This window comes from Ylistrum balloti, unplaced genomic scaffold (genome assembly GCF_031769215.1).
Source record: "Ylistrum balloti isolate Yb309-2 unplaced genomic scaffold, AGI_CSIRO_Ybal_v1 Utg370724, whole genome shotgun sequence".
Lineage (NCBI taxonomy): Eukaryota > Metazoa > Mollusca > Bivalvia > Pectinida > Pectinidae > Ylistrum > Ylistrum balloti.
In genome coordinates, this window is record NW_026782429.1 from 26,585 (window position 1) to 46,606 (window position 20,022).

The window sequence follows — 20,022 nt, forward strand, 5'->3', positions numbered from 1 at the left end:
GGGAGGTGAGATGTCCTTGTCTATGAGAAGTGAGAGGACATTGTGTCTGTGGGAGGTGAGATGTCCTTGTCTATGAGAAGTGAGAGGACATTGTGTCTGTGGGAGATAAGATGTCCTTGTCTGTGGGAATTGTGATGTGAAGTCAGATGTTCCTGTATCTATAAGAGACGAGATAAACCTGTAAGATAACTATACTCACGTCCACAGGAGGGATATATAAGCTCCTGGTAGCGGTCAGCAGGGTTCCAGCTGCCCAGGAGTCCACAGGTGTAAAGGTTAGGGGTTTTTCTGTCTATTGTATGTGTGTCAACGTTGTCACAGCTAATGGTACAGCCGGTATAGGAATTGTATTTGTTGCCACAATTCTGATTTCCATTTAATGGATTGTTAGGTATCGAACAGTTGTCATCTGAAAAAGTCGTTTTTTCACCTAAAACTGTGCCCTTCTAGATCACTTAGTAAGTAAACAGACTTTATCCATACAGCTTCATTTTATTTTCTCTGATGCCTCACATGAGATATTATTAAAGAATTTCAGCCCTCAAATGACATTGACCGATACAACAGACAAGTAACAGATTCTATCGATCTGAATGTGTAATGTGGATTACACAAAAAACCTGACTACACTAAAATTAGAACAGATATTTATTCCACTGTGATTAACACACTGCAACATCTAAATGATAGTAGTCTTACTACTTACACTGAACATATATGTCAAAAGTACAGAAGGCAGCATTGTCCATCTCATCCCGTGCTTCGTATGTCACTGTGTATTTTCCCCATGGGAACGTCTCTCCTGACAAACACAAAATATATATGGTCATCAAATTACTGCCAAAGGAACATCTCTCCTGACAAATGCATTTGAGACTTATATGAAGGACCCATTCTTTTAACTGATTACTCATCAATCTTTTCAGGTTATACATCAATGTAGAGACAGAGAGAGACTAATATAATTGAAAATCATGGAAACTGTTACCATTTCTAAAGTTAGATTTGATTCCTCCAGTTGGTGCAGAGCCTATAAAGCTAGGCTCTGTCCAAGAAACAGCAGCAGGTTTGGGGTTGCTGTGTACGATGATGTCTCCTGGACAGTTCTGTGGTTCAGGTGGTGTCCTGTCTGCAAATGATAGTTTTCTATACTTAAATGGAAGACACTTTATCCTCAACAAGAGATCCCAATCATTGTTTGATCTTTATTTGCTCTTTGAAAGTTGATCTTTCCCCCTATTTTCTCTTATCTGCTTTTGCTCTTAATGATAAGACATTTGAAAATTCCTTTGCAAAAATAGCGATGATAATCTTTACCTGCCAAACCCAAAATGACTGCCTGGAAACCATTTTGTTTCTTCTGATCAGTCCCAATATCATATGAACACAATGAGAGACAAAAGGGAACATATGTATGAAATTTTAGAGCTATCCATTCAGTACTTCTTAAGCAATAACAATCTTTACTTGGCAAAATCCAAGATGGCTGCCTGTCAGCCATTTGTTTTTCTCATCAGTCCCAAAATCAAACAGGTACAAACAGGGACCTAAAGGAACCTATACATGAAATATGAGAAAGATCTAGAGAGATGTTCTTAAGAAATAGTGATGACAAACTTTCGAAGTAAAAATCTAAGACGGCCACTTTGTGGGCCATTTTCTTTCTTTCAGATCAGTACCAAAATCAAACAGACATAACTAGGGATCAAGGAGAGCATACACATGAAATTTGAGAAATATCTATGCTGTAGTTCTCAAGAAATAACAATAACAAACTTTCAAAGTCAAATCTAACATATTCATCTGTCGGCCATTTTGTATTTCTGACCCAAAATCGAATGGGCACCACTAGGGACTAAAGGGAACCTACATATGATATTCAAGAAAGATCCATCTCATACTTCTCAAGATATAGCAATAACAAACTTTCAAATTTTAAAAATGCTAAAAAAATGTTAAATCTGAAAAAGAAAACAGACTTCACTGAAAAGTATCTTCATTCTAAATTTGTCTTATTTCATTAGCATTCCATTTTAGAAATTTTTTGCATTAAGGATGTAATACATATTACTGATATTAGGTACCTTGATCAGTCATACAAAGGACATTGCCGTTACAACCTGCACGCGAAATGAAGGATGGCACAACAGTGCTGACACCTCGGTACAATATATACTCGTTCCATCCGAGTACAACATCACTAAAGCGAGTCTGAGGATTGGTTATGATGAGAGGTCCTTCTGTAGTAAAGCTCAGATTCCTGTTATACAAGTTGACTTGACTCAGACATCCATAAAAGCCCATACCTTCTACAGGTTCACTGGTGGATGTGTCTAACTTACCACCAAGTACAACCCAGACACTGCAACAATAGGAAAAGACAAATCTTATTCAATGATAGCATCATATATACATACAACATTTTCCTTTGACATTGCTGTGATACTTAATTTATCTTAAGATTGTTGACATGAAAGAAAATATGATAAGGGAGACAACTGACATTTTGTACTTATAATGATAAGTTGATACCAGATTATATCTGAATCAATATTCCAGAAAATGTTTATATAAGGGGAGATAACTACTAATACACTGTATTGATAATGTCTATACAGTGATAACTACTAATACCATGTAGTGATGTCTACAAAGGAGGAAATAACTACTAATACAGTACAAAAGATGTCAATATAAGGGAGGTAACTGCTGATACACTATACAAGATGATGTCTATATAGGGGATATCACTACAGATACACTATACAGATAATGTCCACACAAGGGAGACAATTATTGATAGACAGTACAGACGTCTTTTTAAGAGAGATATCTACTGACACAGTACACATAAAGATGTCTTTACTGGGAGTATAACAACTAATACATTGTACAGATAATACTTATATAGAAGTGATGACACCTCAGACAAAAAATGTCCATTCTATAAATGAGAGATAATGTATGATACACAGTTATAACTTACTTCATGTCAAGTGACTTTCCTGCATACACGTTGTTTGTTGTCTGGTGACGTATACTGTTAACAATAAGATCAAGTCCTCTTTCCTTGTGCCATGTCACTGACACCTGATGCCAATCCATGTTATTGATCTTCTCAAAAACAAAAGCGGTCATGGTTGGGGACTGTTCCTCTTCATAGATTGTCACTCCAACTTCATCCATCTCCAAGAATTTCTCAGGCTCACGTAAACTGTTTGCAGATCTAAAACACAAACACGATATATATATATATATATATATATACAATTCTAGTAATAATGCTACAATATTTCTAAGACTGATTTCAACTGTTTGCAGATCTAAAACATGAACACAATATATATTTAATTCTAGTAATAATGCTACAATATTTCTAAGACTGATTTCAACTGTTTGCAGATCTAAAACATGGACACAATATATATTTAATTCTAGTAATAATGCTACAATATTTCTAAGGCTGATTTCAACTGTTTGCAGATCTAAAACATGAACACAATATATATTTAATTCTAGTAATAATGCTACAATATTTCTAAGGCTGATACCATCTTACTGAGACACATTGTAGATTACTAGCAGTAATGTTACAGTATCTCTAGTTTTCATCATATATATATAATGTCTATTAGTTTTTGACATCCATCAAGAAGGGAGGCTTATATGTACAATGGTCCTGTGTCGCTGTGTACATGATACTTACGGCGTGGAGTACAATGTGAGGAAAGTGCCTGTGCCTTGGTCCTTGGAGAAGCGCACCCACAAGGTGAGTGAAAAAGAGTCTCCAATAAGCTTGATGGGGTAAGGCAGAGCTGCATAGCCAGTTTTGTCAGGTAAGTAGAAGCAAAGGTCGTAATCGGTGCTCAGGTCTGTATAATGAAAGCCAATTAATACTGTCACCAAATTGACATCTCAAATCAAACACAGAGTTCTGAAAGGACCAAAAAACTGTTTCTTCTACCTAAGATTTTATACAAGTTATTTCTATAGTTTACACAAGCTATTTCACCTTTGTAACTCTATTTCATCTCTCTATCTTTAATGCTTGTAAACTATGTAATGTTTTATTTACAAGCACAAAAGTCAGACATTCTAGGTTGACAGCTTGTTTGGGGTTTGAAGCTGTGTAGGAAATGTCTTGTTTGCTAAACTAAGCTCAACTAGCTTTTCTCTATATATTTGTGTGGAGACAAACGACAACAGCTCAGCTCATTTTTCTCTGTAAGTTCAAGTGTAAATGATGAGCAGACAACTCAGCTAGTTTTTTCTTTAAAGACTTGTTTGTGGACAAGGGACAGACAGCTCAGCTAGTTTTTCTCCATGAATCTGTGTGTGGACAAGGGACAGACAGCTCAGCCAGTTTTTCTCCATGAATCTGTGTGTGGACAAGGGACAAGACAGCTCAGCTAGTTTTTCTCCATGAATTTATGTATGGACAAGTGACAGACAGCTCAGCTAGCTTTTCTCTATGAATTTGTGTGGACAAGGGACAAATAGCTCAGCTAGTTTTTTCTCTGTGGTTTGTGTGGACAAGGGACAGACAGCTCAGCTAGTTTTTCTCCATGAATCTGTGTGTGGACAAGGGACAGACAGCTCAGCTAGTTTTATCTTTAAAGACTTGTTTGTGGACAAGGGACAGACAGTTCAGCTAGGTTTTCTCTATAATTTGTGTGTGGACGAGGGGCAGACAGCTCAAATAGTTTTTCTTTCTATCTTTTAATGCTGATGGAGTGGAAAAGTCAGCTATTCTTAATCTATAGTTGTGTTAGATATGTACCAAGTCCAGCTGCTTTATGCCGATAACTTTACCTTTACTACAGCTTTCTCCAGTTTTAAACAGAGGACATCGGCAGTGATGTTCCTGTACCATATCCACACAATTTGCAGTAACTGGACAGCTGTTCCCAATACAGTCGTTAGTGTTAATCTGGCAGTTCACACCTTCATATCCTGTAATATAGCAGACAGTAGTAAAGTCATAAATCAGCCAATGGTATCACAGATATCACATAATCAAAGCTATGGTGACATTTTCTCTATAACATATACATAAAAATAAAGCTTGGTTACAACCATCCATACTATCTATATAGAATTTCCTACATGTAGGTGTAGAGAATATGGATATTCTACCTGAGCATCAAAACTAAGGCTTTGCTGAGGGTTCTGAACCCAAATTCTTCACTCGAGGGCAGAATATCCTACATACCCACATATGGCCAACTATTACTCTCTCTCATCTCTGTCACAAATATTTGGTAAACACTACATTGATCAAGGTACTGCAGTGCTGAGTATAGCATAGTTTCTATGTAACATATTACATAATATAAACTAAAGCCAAATTTGAAAAGACCATAAAAAAGTATACACCAAATCTGAAATCAAGTTTTAAAGAAAATCATTTCAAATATGCACCAAAAAAAATTATGTGGTTCATGCAAAGTTGAGTCAGTTACTGATGGCAATTGCCATGAACAAGCAGGCAATGTTATGACATGCTTTCGATTGTAATGTCATAAGTAACATTGTCATCTCATTGTGGCATCATAATAGTAAAGGTCATTAATAGTGCATCAATGTGGGTTTAATAGAATGTTCCATCCCTATGGGCTCCAGATAGGTGGATCTCAACCTGAATGGAAAGATGATTAAGTTAGCAAACACAAGACTGAGTGAACTGAAATATCTTTTCCTGAGGAATAAGAATACCCAACTTGGCCAACATCGATGTGGCGGATTGTTTTTTTTCTTACTGGGTTTATCAGGTACTAGTATGTGATTTTATCATTCTATTGCTTTGCATCACTGACAGGATTTAATTGTCGACGTGATGTCAGTGAACTGTTACTGTGATGTTATATCATTGTCGTGTCAAGGGAATCCCCACATTTCAACCCTACAGTCAGACTAAAAATATTTGTGACCTGTACCTGGGTACCTCCATCGAGGGCTAAGATCCTGTAACATAGTCCCAACTGAGGTTAGGATGTTACAGGATCTTAGCCCAGGACTGAAATACCCGATCTTGATCAGTTACAGGTATTTTTTTTCTTGTTTTACACTGAAGATCTTATTTTATCTACAACATCAGGAAACTGAACAACATCAATTAAATACACAAAAAGGATGAATATAAAGCAGATAATTGAAAAGCGCAGGTGTAGGTGCCACCTTCGCCTACACATAGATGAATTACACCGATGCATAAAAAAATTCCACCAAAACGCACTTAATGTCACTAGACAGATTGGACAAGATCGAAAAATCTAGGATGGGGTATTACACAGGATATCCCTGTCTGAGGTGTGAGAAAAGGAAATCTTACACCAGCAAAAAGAGTAGATTTACCTGTGTGGGGAAAGAGATAGAGTTATGCTGCATGGGACATGTGTATCCCACATAAACAGAGGTGGGAGAAAAAGTGTAACATTAACCTTTGAACACCAAGATTATTTTGTGTTAGCTATCAGGATAGTCCTACCTGGTTGGCAGGTGCATCTGAAGCCAGGAGAAAGGTTCTCACATTTTCCACCATTCTTACACATGTCTGAATCCTTACAGTGATCAACAATGGATTCGCAACCTTCACCATCGTAGCCTACAAAAAGAATAATCAACATCATAATCTACAGAAATAATATCAACATCACAGTCTACAGAAATAATATCAACATCACAGTCTACAGAAATAATATCAACATCATAGTCTACAGAAATAATATCATCAACATCACAGTCTACAGAAATAATATCAACATCACAGTCTACAGAAATAATATCATCAACATCACAGTCTACAGAAATAATATCAACATCACAGTCTACAGAAATAATAACATCAACATCATAGTCTACAGAAAGAATATCAACATCACAGTCTACAGAAATAATAGCAACATCACAGTCTACAGAAATAATATCAACATCATAGTCTACAGAAAGAATATCAACATCACAGTCTACAGAAATAATATCAACATCACAGTCTACAGAAATAATATCAACATCATAGTCTACAGAAAGAATATCAACATCACAGTCTACAGAAAGAATAACATCAACATCACAGTCTACAGAAATAATAACATCAACATCACAGTCTACAGAAAGAATAACATCAACATCACAGTCTACAGAAAGAATATCAACATCACAGTCTACAGAAAGAATAATCAACATCACAGTCTACAGAAATAATATCAACATCACAGTCTACAGAAATAATATCAACATCACAGTCTACAGAAATAATAACATCAACATCACAGTCTACAGAAATAATATCAACATCACAGTCTACAGAAATAATATCAACATCATAGTTTACAGAAAGAATATCAACATCACAGTCTACAGAAATAATATCAACATCACAGTCTACAGAAATAATATCAACATCACAGTCTACAGAAATAATATCAACATCACAGTCTACAGAAATAATATCAACATCACAGTCTACAGAAATAATAACATCAACATCACAGTCTACAGAAATAATAACATCAACATCACAGTCTACAGAAATAATAATATCAACATCACAGTCTACAGAAATAATATCAACATCACAGTCTACAGAAAGAATAATATCAACATCACAGTCTACAGAAAGAATAATCAACATCACAGTCTACAGAAAGAATAATCAACATCACAGTCTACAGAAATAATATCAACATCACAGTCTACAGAAATAATATCAACATCACAGTCTACAGAAATAATAATCAACATCACAGTCTACAGAAATAATATCAACATCACAGTCTACAGAAAGAATAATCAACATCACAGTCTACAGAAATAATATCAACATCACAGTCTACAGAAATAATATCAACATCACAGTCTACAGAAATAATATCAACATCACAGTCTACAGAAAGAATAATCAACATCACAGTCTACAGAAATAATAACATCAACATCACAGTCTACAGAAATAATATCAACATCACAGTCTACAGAAAGAATAATATCAACATCACAGTCTACAGAAATAATAATCAACATCACAGTCTACAGAAATAATATCAACATCACAGTCTACAGAAAGAATAATATCAACATCACAGTCTACAGAAATAATAATCAACATCACAGTCTACAGAAATAATAGTCTACAGAAATCAACATCACAGTCTACAGAAATAATATCAACATCACAGTCTACAGAAAGAATAATATCAACATCACAGTCTACAGAAATAATAATCAACATCACAGTCTACAGAAATAATAATCAACATCACAGTCTACAGAAATAATATCAACATCATAGTCTACAGAAAGAATAATCAACATCATAGTCTACAGAAATAATATCAACATCACAGTCTACAGAAATAATATCATCAACATCACAGTCTACAGAAATAATATCAACATCACAGTCTACAGAAATAATATCATCAACATCACAGTCTACAGAAATAATAACATCAACATCACAGTCTACAGAAATAATATCAACATCACAGTCTACAGAAATAATATCATCAACATCACAGTCTACAGAAATAATATCAACATCACAGTCTACAGAAATAATATCAACATCACAGTCTACAGAAATAATATCAACATCACAGTCTACAGAAAGAATAATATCAACATCATAGTCTACAGAAATAATATCAACATCACAGTCTACAGAAATAATATCAACATCACAGTCTACAGAAATAATATCAACATCACAGTCTACAGAAATAATATCAACATCACAGTCTACAGAAATAATATCAACATCACAGTCTACAGAAATAATATCAACATCACAGTCTACAGAAATAATATCAACATCACAGTCTACAGAAAGAATAATATCAACATCATAGTCTACAGAAATAATATCAACATCACAGTCTACAGAAATAATATCAACATCACAGTCTACAGAAAGAATAATCAACATCACAGTCTACAGAAATAATATCAACATCACAGTCTACAGAAAGAATAATCAACATCACAGTCTACAGAAATAATATCAACATCACAGTCTACAGAAATAATATCAACATCACAGTCTACAGAAATAATAATATCAACATCACAGTCTACAAAAAAAAGAATAAAACATTATAATCTTAAGAATACAATCTGACAATGATTGTCAGTGTACAAAACCCATGTTACTTACTGGGAGGACAGATACAGTTAGCAGAAGATCCATTGACTTGACAAGTGCCATTGTTTAGACAGGGGTTGCTATCCTCACAAAGTTTTGGTCTATACTCACAGGTTTGTCCATATGTTCCCTCAGGACATCTGTTGTAAAGAGTAATTCTTTACAATTGATTTTACAATGTTTAAATACGACCTGACATTTGCTGTGAAACATTGGTTTGTGTTGATTGGTCTGATTCAGATATAATATGATGACAGACTGGGAATGTTTTTATATCACAACCAGAGGAGAAACAAAGCATAGTCAAACTGACTTTCATGGAGAGGTATATGGTTACCATCTAATTCATATGGAAAATCATTGCGATAGAAGTTTCTATGTCACAAGAAGATTTAAGGGTGAAGTTTCGAAGATGACCAGTGTAAAGGTACTGACATATGTAACTTTCATCAATTCCAATTTGAAATTAAGGAGCTGATATTCAATTTTCCTTTTTTCTAACATCTAAATCTTATGCAAAATGTCATATCCTCTAAAATAACTGATTTATATAGTATCATTTAAAAGGTGTAGGCCTCTCCAAACAAAAGGCACATAAGGCCTGCATCACTCAAATGTATGTTTCTTTAATTAACACACCTCTATTATAAAACAAAAAATGCAGAAGAATCATTTTAAAGTTTGTTTTTTTTTTTTTAAAAGTTACCCACTGCCCATTTTCACAAAATCCTATCATTCCAATCAGTTGTTTTAGGTTTCATTACAGAATTCAGATTGAAAAAAAAGCATTTCTCCATTAAAGTATATCATGTCATTTATATGTTCTTATTATATCCTGGAAACTTACGTGCAAAAGAAATTGTTGAAAAGTGGTGAACAGGATGCTCCGTTTTGACAAGGAGCATTATTGCATTGGTCTAAAATGATTTCACAACTCTTTCCGGTCCAGCCTGGTGGACAAGCACAACTGTAGTTATTTATAGCATCAGTGCAGTTTCCACCATGGCGACACGGGTGGCTGGCACAGTCATCAATGTCAGTCTACAAAAAATAGATTTTTTATTTGAAGTAAACAAATACTGAATGTTTCACAACTCTCTTTCTCTGGTCAGTTTCATGAATCTTCCTTCAGGAATTTTCCTCAACTTAATATTTCCCATAAAGCTAAAAATTAAGATCAGGAAAGTCCTTAGATCTAAGTTTTGCCTTAACTTACATAATGCTTTTCTATGCGAGTTAAGATGTAACTATGTAAAATTCACAAATTTGTGGCCTGTGTTGTAGAGAGAACTAGAATTTTATCAAGAACTGTCACATATAACACTGTAAATAATAATAGTGGTTTAAAATTTGTGTATTTCCTAAAACATAATCATGAAAATTTACATAAAGTACACAATGAAAGACTTAAAGTTGGCCACAATATGATCAGAAAAATTTAATCTAAAGACAAAACATGTTATCAAAGTAACTACTCAGTCTGGGTTTTTTTCCAGTGAGATTTTCTTACAGAGCAGTCTAACCAGTAAACACAGTGAAATGTACTTACAGAACAGCTTTAACCAGTAAACACAGTGAAATTTACTTACAGAACAGTTTAACCAGGAAATTTACTTACAGAACAGCTTTAACCAGTAAACACAATGAAATTTACTTACAGAACAGTTTTTACCAGTAAACACAGTGAAATTTACTTACAGAACAGTTTTTACCAGTAAACACAGTGAAATTTACTTACAGAACAGCTTTAACAGAACAGTTTAACCAGGAAATTTACTTACAGAACAGCTTTAACCAGTAAACACAATGAAATTTACTTACAGAACAGTTTAACCAGGAAATTTACTTACAGAACAGCTTTAACCAGTAAACACAGTGAAATTTACTTACAGAACAGCTTTAACCAGTAAACACAATGAAATTTACTTACAGAACAGTTTAACCAGGAAATTTACTTACAGAACAGCTTTAACCAGTAAACACAATGAAATTTACTTACAGAACAGTTTAACCAGGAAATTTACTTACAGAACAGCTTTAACCAGTAAACACAATGAAATTTACTTACAGAACAGTTTTTACCAGTAAACACAGTGAAATGTACTTACAGAACAGCTTTAACCAGTAAACACAATGAAATTTACTTACAGAACAGTTTTTACCAGTAAACCCAGCATCACAGGGACAAGTGTAGTCATTGATACCATCCTTACAGCCACTGAATTGTGTGCCTCTGTTATCACATGGGTTAGACAAACAGTCATTTATGTTGTTCTGGCATCTTGGACCTGTGGTTCAAAAAGTTACTGTAAGTATATTATAATTCAGTTTCAGATCTGTTTCTATGATTAATTAAACTTAATAAATAAAAAAAATAACTCCCCTGGTATCTTATACCTGTAAATTATATTAGTTTTCTCATAGATGTAGTCTATGTTAGCTTTAACTCATATGAATAATCATACAGATATCTATAACAATAAAACAAATATCTATAAAAAATCCCACAGAAATCCATCAATAATCCCACAGAAATCCATCAATAATCCCACAGAAATCCATCAATAATCCCACAGAAATCCATCAATAATCCCACAGAAATCCATCAATAATCCCACTAAAATCCATCAATAATCCCACTAAAATCTATCAATAATCCCACAGAAATCTATCAATAATCCCACAGAAATCCATCAATAATCCCACAGAAATCCATCAATAATCCCACTGAAATCCATCAATAATCCCACAGAAATCTATCAATAATCCCACAGAAATCCATCAATAATCCCACAGAAATCTATAAATAATCCCACAGAAATCCATCAATAATCCCACAGAAATCCATCAATAATCCCACTAAAATCTATCAATAATCCCACTAAAATCTATCAATAATCCCACTAAAATCTATCAATAATCCCACTAAAATCTATCAATAATCCCACTAAAATCTATCAATAATCCCACAGAAATCTATCAATAATCCCACAGAAATCCATCAATAATCCCACAGAAATCTATAATCCCACTTAAATCTATCAATAATCCCACTGAAATCTACCAATAATCCCACTGAAATCTATCAATAATCCCACTGAAATCCATCAATAATCCCACTAAAATCTATCAATAATCCCACTGAAATCCATCAATAATCCCACTAAAATCTATCAATAATCCCACTGAAATCCATCAGTAATCCCACTAAAATCTATCAATAATCCCACTGAAATCCATCAATAATCCCACTAAAATCTATCAATAATCCCACTCAAATCTATCAATAATCCCACTGAAATCCATCAATAATCCCACTAAAATCTATCAATAATCCCACTGAAATCTACCAATAATCCCACTGAAATCTATAAATAATCCCACTAAAATCTATCAATAATCCCACTGAAATCCATCAATAATCTCATTGACATCTATAAATAATCCCATTGAAATTCATCAATAATCCCACTGAAATCTACCAATAATCCCACTGAAATCTATCAATAATCCCACTGAAATCTATCAATAATCCCACTAAAATCAATCAATAATCCCACTGAAATCTATAGATAATCCCACTAAAATCTATCAATAATCCCACTGAAATCTATCAATAATCCCACAGAAATCTATCAATAATCCCACTGAAATCTATCAATAATCCCACTGAAATCTACCAATAATCCCACTGAAATCTATAAATAATCCCACTAAAATCTATCAATTATCCCACTAAAATCTATAGATAATCCCACTAAAATCAATCAATCATCCCACTGAAATCTATCAATAATCCCACTGAAATCTATTAATAATCCCACAGAAATCAATCAATAATCCCACTGAAATACATCAATTATCCCACTGAAATCTATCAATAATCTCACTGAAATCTATAAATAATCCCACAGAAATCCATCAATAATCCCACAGAAATCTATCAATAATCCCACTGAAATCTACAAATAATCCCACAGAAATCTATCAATAATCCCACAGAAATCTATCAATAATCCCACAGAAATCTATCAATAATCCCACAGAAATCAATCAATAATCCCACTGAAATACATCAATTATCCCACTGAAATCTATCAATAATCTCATTGAAATCTATAAATAATCCCACTGAAATTCATCAATAATCTCATTGAAATCTATTAAAAATCCCACTGAAATCTACCAATAATCCCACTTAAATCTATCAATAATCCCACTGATATCCATCAATAATCCCAATGAAATCTATCATTAATCCCACTGAAATCTACCAATAATCCCACTCAAATCTATCAATAATCCTAGAAATATATAAACAATCTCATTTATTTCTATTAATAAGACTACACATATCTGTAAATAATCCTTCTTATAACTATATATAGTAATCTTACAAATATCTTTCAATAACCCTCCAGAAATATACAAATAATCTCACTGATATCTATAAATTATCCAACTGATATCTATAAATTATCCAACTGATATCTATAAATTATCCAACTGATATCTATAAATTATCCAACTGATATCTATAATTAATCCCACTAATATCTATAAATTATCCAACTGATATCTATAAATTATCCAACTGATATCTATAAATTATCCAACTGATATCTATATAAATTATCCAACTGATATCTATAAATTATCCAACTGATATCTATCAATAATCCAACTGATATCTATTAATTATCCAACTGATATCTATAAATTATCCAACTGATATCTATAAATTATCCAACTGATATCTATAAATTATCCAACTGATATCTATAAATTATCCAACTGATATCTATAAATTATCCAACTGATATCTATAATTAATCCCACTAATATCTATAAATTATCCAACTGATATCTATAAATTATCCAACTGATATCTATAAATTATCCAACTGATATCTATAAATTATCCAACTGATATCTATAAATTATCCAACTGATATCTATCAATAATCCAACTGATATCTATTAATTATCCAACTGATATCTATAAATTATCCAACTGATATCTATAAATTATCCAACTGATATCTATAAATTATCCAACTTATATCTATAAATTATCCAACTGATATCTATCAATAATCCAACTGATATCTATAAATAATCCCACTAATATCTATAAATAATCCCACTGATATCTATAAATTATCCAACTGATATCTATAAATAATCCCACTAATATCTATAAATTATCCAACTGATATCTATAAATTATCCAACTGATATCTATAAATTATCCAACTGATATCTATAAATTATCCAACTGATATCTATATATCATTCTACTGATATCTATAAATAATCCCACTAATATCTATAAATTATCCAACTGATATCTATAAATCATTCTACTGATATCTATAATTAATCCCACTAATATCTATAAATTATCCAACTGATATCTATAAATTATCCAACTGATATCTATAAATTATCCAACTGATATCTATAAATTATCCAACTGATATCTATATATTATCCAACTGATATCTATCAATAATCCAACTGATATCTATTAATTATCCAACTGATATCTATAAATTATCCAACTGATATCTATAAATTATCCAACTGATATCTATAAATTATCCAACTGATATCTATCAATAATCCAACTGATATCTATAAATTATCCAACTGATATCTATAAATTATCCAACTGATATCTATAAATTATCCAACTGATATCTATCAATAATCCAACTGATATCTATTAATTATCCAACTGATATCTATAAATTATCCAACTGATATCTATAAATTATCCAACTGATATCTATAAATTATCCAACTGATATCTATTAATTATCCAACTGATATCTATAAATTATCCAACTGATATCTATAAATTATCCAACTGATATCTATAAATTATCCAACTGATATCTATCAATAATCCAACTGATATCTATAAATAATCCCACTGATATCTATAAATTATCCAACTGATATCTATAAATTATCCAACTGATATCTATAAATTATCCAACTGATATCTATAAATTATCCAACTGATATCTATAAATCATTCTACTGATATCTATAAATAATCCCACTAATATCTATAAATTATCCAACTGATATCTATAAATCATTCTACTGATATCTATAAATAATCCCACTAATATCTATAAATTATCCAACTGATATCTATAAATTATCCAACTGATATCTATAAATTATCCAACTGATATCTATAAATTATCCAACTGATATCTATAAATCATTCTACTGATATCTATAAATTATCCAACTGATATCTATCAATAATCCAACTGATATCTATAAATTATCCAACTGATATCTATAAATCATTCTACTGATATCTATCAATTATCCAACTGATATCTATAAATAATCCCACTAATATCTATAAATTATCCAACTGATATCTATAAATCATTCTACTGATATCTATAATTAATCCCACTAATATCTATAAATTATCCAACTGATATCTATAAATCATTCTACTGATATCTATAAATAATCCCACTAATATCTATAAATTATCCAACTGATATCTATAAATTATCCAACTGATATCTATAAATAATCCCACTAATATCTATAAATAATCCCACTAATATCTATAAATTATCCAACTGATATCTATAAATTATCCAACTGATATCTATAAATTATCCAACTGATATCTATAAATCATTCTACTGATATTATATTTTATGTTGATATCTATTAATAATCTGATCATTTCGCAGACATATTTCATGTTCAAAAATATTCTATCATAGATATATACTTGTATGAATTCAAAACGATAGAAGGATGTATGACAAAATCATGATTAATATCTTAATTGATAATGTGTTCCTTAATTTACTGTTAGAGATGGTGCATTTGAACAATTACCTTCAAAGCCTGATGTACAATTACATGTATATGCATCAATGCCATCTATACATGCACCACCGTTTACACACTGGTGGCCAACACAGTTGTCTTCATTATGTTGACACAAGGATCCTGAGAGGCCGCTCGGACAGATACATACAAATCCTCCCAAAGTGTTCTGGCATAGACTATTGAACATACAGGGACTGGACAAGCAGTAGTCTGCCTTCTTCTCACAGGTCTGTCCATGAAATACTATCAACAAATAAAGGTTGTAAACATTATACACATTCAGTTCTACATCATCTGTAGTCTAACGCCATGTTGTACAGGATAAGGATGAAATATCATACACATTCAGTTCTACATCATCTGTAGTCTAACACCATGTTGTAGAGGATAAGGATGAAATACCATACACATTCAGTTCTACATCATCTGTAGTCTAACACCATGTTGTAGAGGATAAGGATGAAATACCATACACATTCAGTTCTACATCATCTGTAGTCTAACACCATGTTGTAGAGGATAAGGATGAAATACCATACACATTCAGTTCTACATCATCTGTAGTCTAACACCATGTTGTACAGGATGAGGATGAAATATCATACACATTCAGTTCTACATCATCTGTAGTCTAACGTCATGTTGTAGAGGATAAGGATGAAATATTACACCTATTCAATTCTACATCATCTGTAGTCTAACGTCATGTTGTACAGGATAAGACTGAAATATTACACCTGTTCAATTCTACATCATCTGTAGTCTAACGTCATGTTGTACAGGATGAGGATGAAATACCATACACATTCAGTTCTACATCATCTGTAGTCTAACACCATGTTGTACAGGATGAGGATGAAATATCATACACATTCAATTCTACATCATCTGTAGTCTAACACCATGTTGTACAGGATAAGACTGAAATATTACACCTATTCAATTCTACATCATCTGTAGTCTAACGTCATGTTGTACAGGATAAGACTGAAATATTACACCTATTCAATTCTACATCATCTGTAGTCTAACGTCATGTTGTACAGGATAAGGATGAAATATCATACACATTCAGTTCTACATCATCTGTAGTCTAACGTCATGTTGTACAGGATAAGACTGAAATATTACACCTGTTCAATTCTACATCATCTGTAGTCTAACGTCATGTTGTACAGGATAAGACTGAAATATTACACCTATTCAATTCTACATCATCTGTAGTCTAACGTCATGTTGTACAGGATAAGACTGAAATATTACACCTATTCAATTCTACATCATCTGTAGTCTAACGTCATGTTGTACAGGATAAGACTGAAATATTACACCTGTTCAATTCTACATCATCTGTAGTCTAACGTCATGTTGTACAGGATAAGACTGAAATATTACACCTGTTCAATTCTACATCATCTGTAGTCTAACGTCATGTTGTACAGGATAAGACTGAAATATTACACCTATTCAATTCTACATCATCTGTAGTCTAACGTCATGTTGTACAGGATAAGACTGAAATATTACACCTGTTCAATTCTACATCATCTGTAGTCTAACGTCATGTTGTACAGGATAAGACTGAAATATTACACCTGTTCAATTCTACATCATCTGTAGTCTAACGTCATGTTGTACAGGATAAGACTGAAATATTACACCTATTCAATTCTACATCATCTGTAGTCTAACGTCATGTTGTACAGGATAAGGATGAAATATCATACACATTCAGTTCTACATCATCTGTAGTCTAACGTCATGTTGTACAGGATAAGACTGAAATATTACACCTGTTCAATTCTACATCATCTGTAGTCTAACGTCATGTTGTACAGGATAAGACTGAAATATTACACCTGTTCAATTCTACATCATCTGTAGTCTAACACCATGTTGTACAGGATAAGACTGAAATATTACACCTATTCAATTCTACATCATCTGTAGTCTAACGTCATGTTGTACAGGATAAGGATGAAATATCATACACATTCAGTTCTACATCATCTGTAGTCTAACGTCATGTTGTACAGGATAAGACTGAAATATTACACCTGTTCAATTCTACATCATCTGTAGTCTAACGTCATGTTGTACAGGATAAGACTGAAATATTACACCTATTCAATTCTACATCATCTGTAGTCTAACGTCATGTTGTACAGGATAAGGATGAAATATCATACACATTCAGTTCTACATCATCTGTAGTCTAACGTCATGTTGTACAGGATAAGACTGAAATATTACACCTGTTCAATTCTACATCATCTGTAGTCTAACGTCATGTTGTACAGGATAAGACTGAAATATTACACCTGTTCAATTCTACATCATCTGTAGTCTAACGTCATGTTGTACAGGATAAGACTGAAATATTACACCTATTCAATTCTACATCGTCTGTAGTCTAACGTCATGTTGTACAGGATAAGGATGAAATATTACATTCTATTCTTCATCTGTAGTTTCAGATAGACATTACTATCAGGTCATCAAATCTTCCATTTTTTTCTTTTTTTTTTCAATCCTTTATCTGAAATTGTAGCTTTTCTGTGACATTTGATCTGTAGAATGATATCAGTTAAATCTCTTCTAATGAATATTTCACAGTACATCCATCAACATGTGAATCAGAATCCAATAGCTACCATATAAACCTGACAAATCTTACCTTTATGAGCAGCACATTTGTAGCGAACCTCATAATCATTGCATGGATTGGCAGTCGAACCTTGACACTCCAAGCCCTCAACACCACACTGAAGCCCAAAGTTGTCACCAGTCTGAGTAGACAGAATGGTTGTTCCGTTCACACGACATTCTGCTTCGAGAGGTGTAGATTCAGCACATATTCTGACACCGTACTAAAACAAAGTGTTTATATTATGGTTTGAGGTGTGCAGTCATCACAACATATTACAACAATAGAGTCTTTTATCACTGATACACACACTGAACTTTTAAAAGGATACTCACCATCGCCAACTCACTGAGCCGTTCATTGTCATTGCCTCCATTCGGATCATTTAAATCAAACCAGGGAGTATAGAAATCGTCTGCAAAGATCAAAACATCAGAGTTAGAATATCTGCCAGAGGGTGTAACAACTTCCCTGCACTCTACCCTAAATGTCCTAATCCCAAAACACACATTACACAATATACATTACTGTCAATAATTTAGATTTTGTGAATACAAGATTTCACAAACACTGATCAATGAGTTTAAATTTGCCAATGATGAGCTACTAGAGATATGGACTCTGGAATGCACCTATATCAGCAACCAAAAGCTTCACATTGGTTTGTTTATGAAAGTCATGTGATACATGTTGCGTCCATACTAAATTGTATTTATTTAAGTACAGGCTAGTACGTCGACAAAAACAAAACAAAAAAACGAAAAGAACACACCCTATCATTAATGTTAGGAGAGTGAAGTGAGTTGTTTTCACGATAATAAGACAGGACTAGATGTATTGTGCAGTGTTTAACATTATGCTTCATACTAATTATACAGTAGCTGTCCCAGCAGTAAAGTCAACTTTTCCTCTTGTTTATTTTTTAGTATTATGAAATAATATTTTACATGTGATAAACTCTGTTATTGTAAATATTTTAGCACCTTTCCAAAACAAAAAAAGCATTGGAGATTTACATCTATTGTTGCAGACATGTTTGACCTCTGACCTCTGATCTGTAGCTGCACATTTGAATAACACCATTTTGTGAAGTTCTACAGTCAGCAATACAGAAATGTTGTTTAAAAGTACAGAATTTTAATGATTTCTGAATATGAAAGGTATACATGTCTAGCAGATTTCTTTGTGATATTACGATGAGGTATATATAAATTCACCAGAAGAGCAAACGAAAGTAAAGGCAAATTAACAACAGAATAACAAGGATGTCATTCAGAGATTTGTACAAATAATTGCGAGAGATTTGAATTTGCAATTGGTTCTCATACATTATTGAAAAAATAAATACCAC

The 20,022-nt window shown here is 32.7% G+C and overlaps 1 protein-coding gene across 1 annotated transcript in view; it reads right to left on the reverse strand.

Moving 5' to 3' along the window:
- The window catches only part of LOC132557789 (uncharacterized), a gene marked incomplete at its 3' end in the record, with an annotated part of 148,001 nt that overhangs the window by 20,233 nt on the left and 107,746 nt on the right, over positions 1-20,022 (reverse strand). The window contains 15 exon segments of the mRNA XM_060222317.1: positions 200-409; positions 707-802; positions 989-1,129; positions 2,307-2,362; positions 2,987-3,226; positions 3,696-3,801; positions 3,804-3,872; positions 4,813-4,953; positions 6,488-6,604; positions 9,155-9,282; positions 9,990-10,183; positions 11,291-11,430; positions 16,031-16,267; positions 18,702-18,894; positions 19,007-19,086. Of these exon segments, the coding sequence (XP_060078300.1) occupies positions 200-409; positions 707-802; positions 989-1,129; positions 2,307-2,362; positions 2,987-3,226; positions 3,696-3,801; positions 3,804-3,872; positions 4,813-4,953; positions 6,488-6,604; positions 9,155-9,282; positions 9,990-10,183; positions 11,291-11,430; positions 16,031-16,267; positions 18,702-18,894; positions 19,007-19,086 (2,148 nt within the window).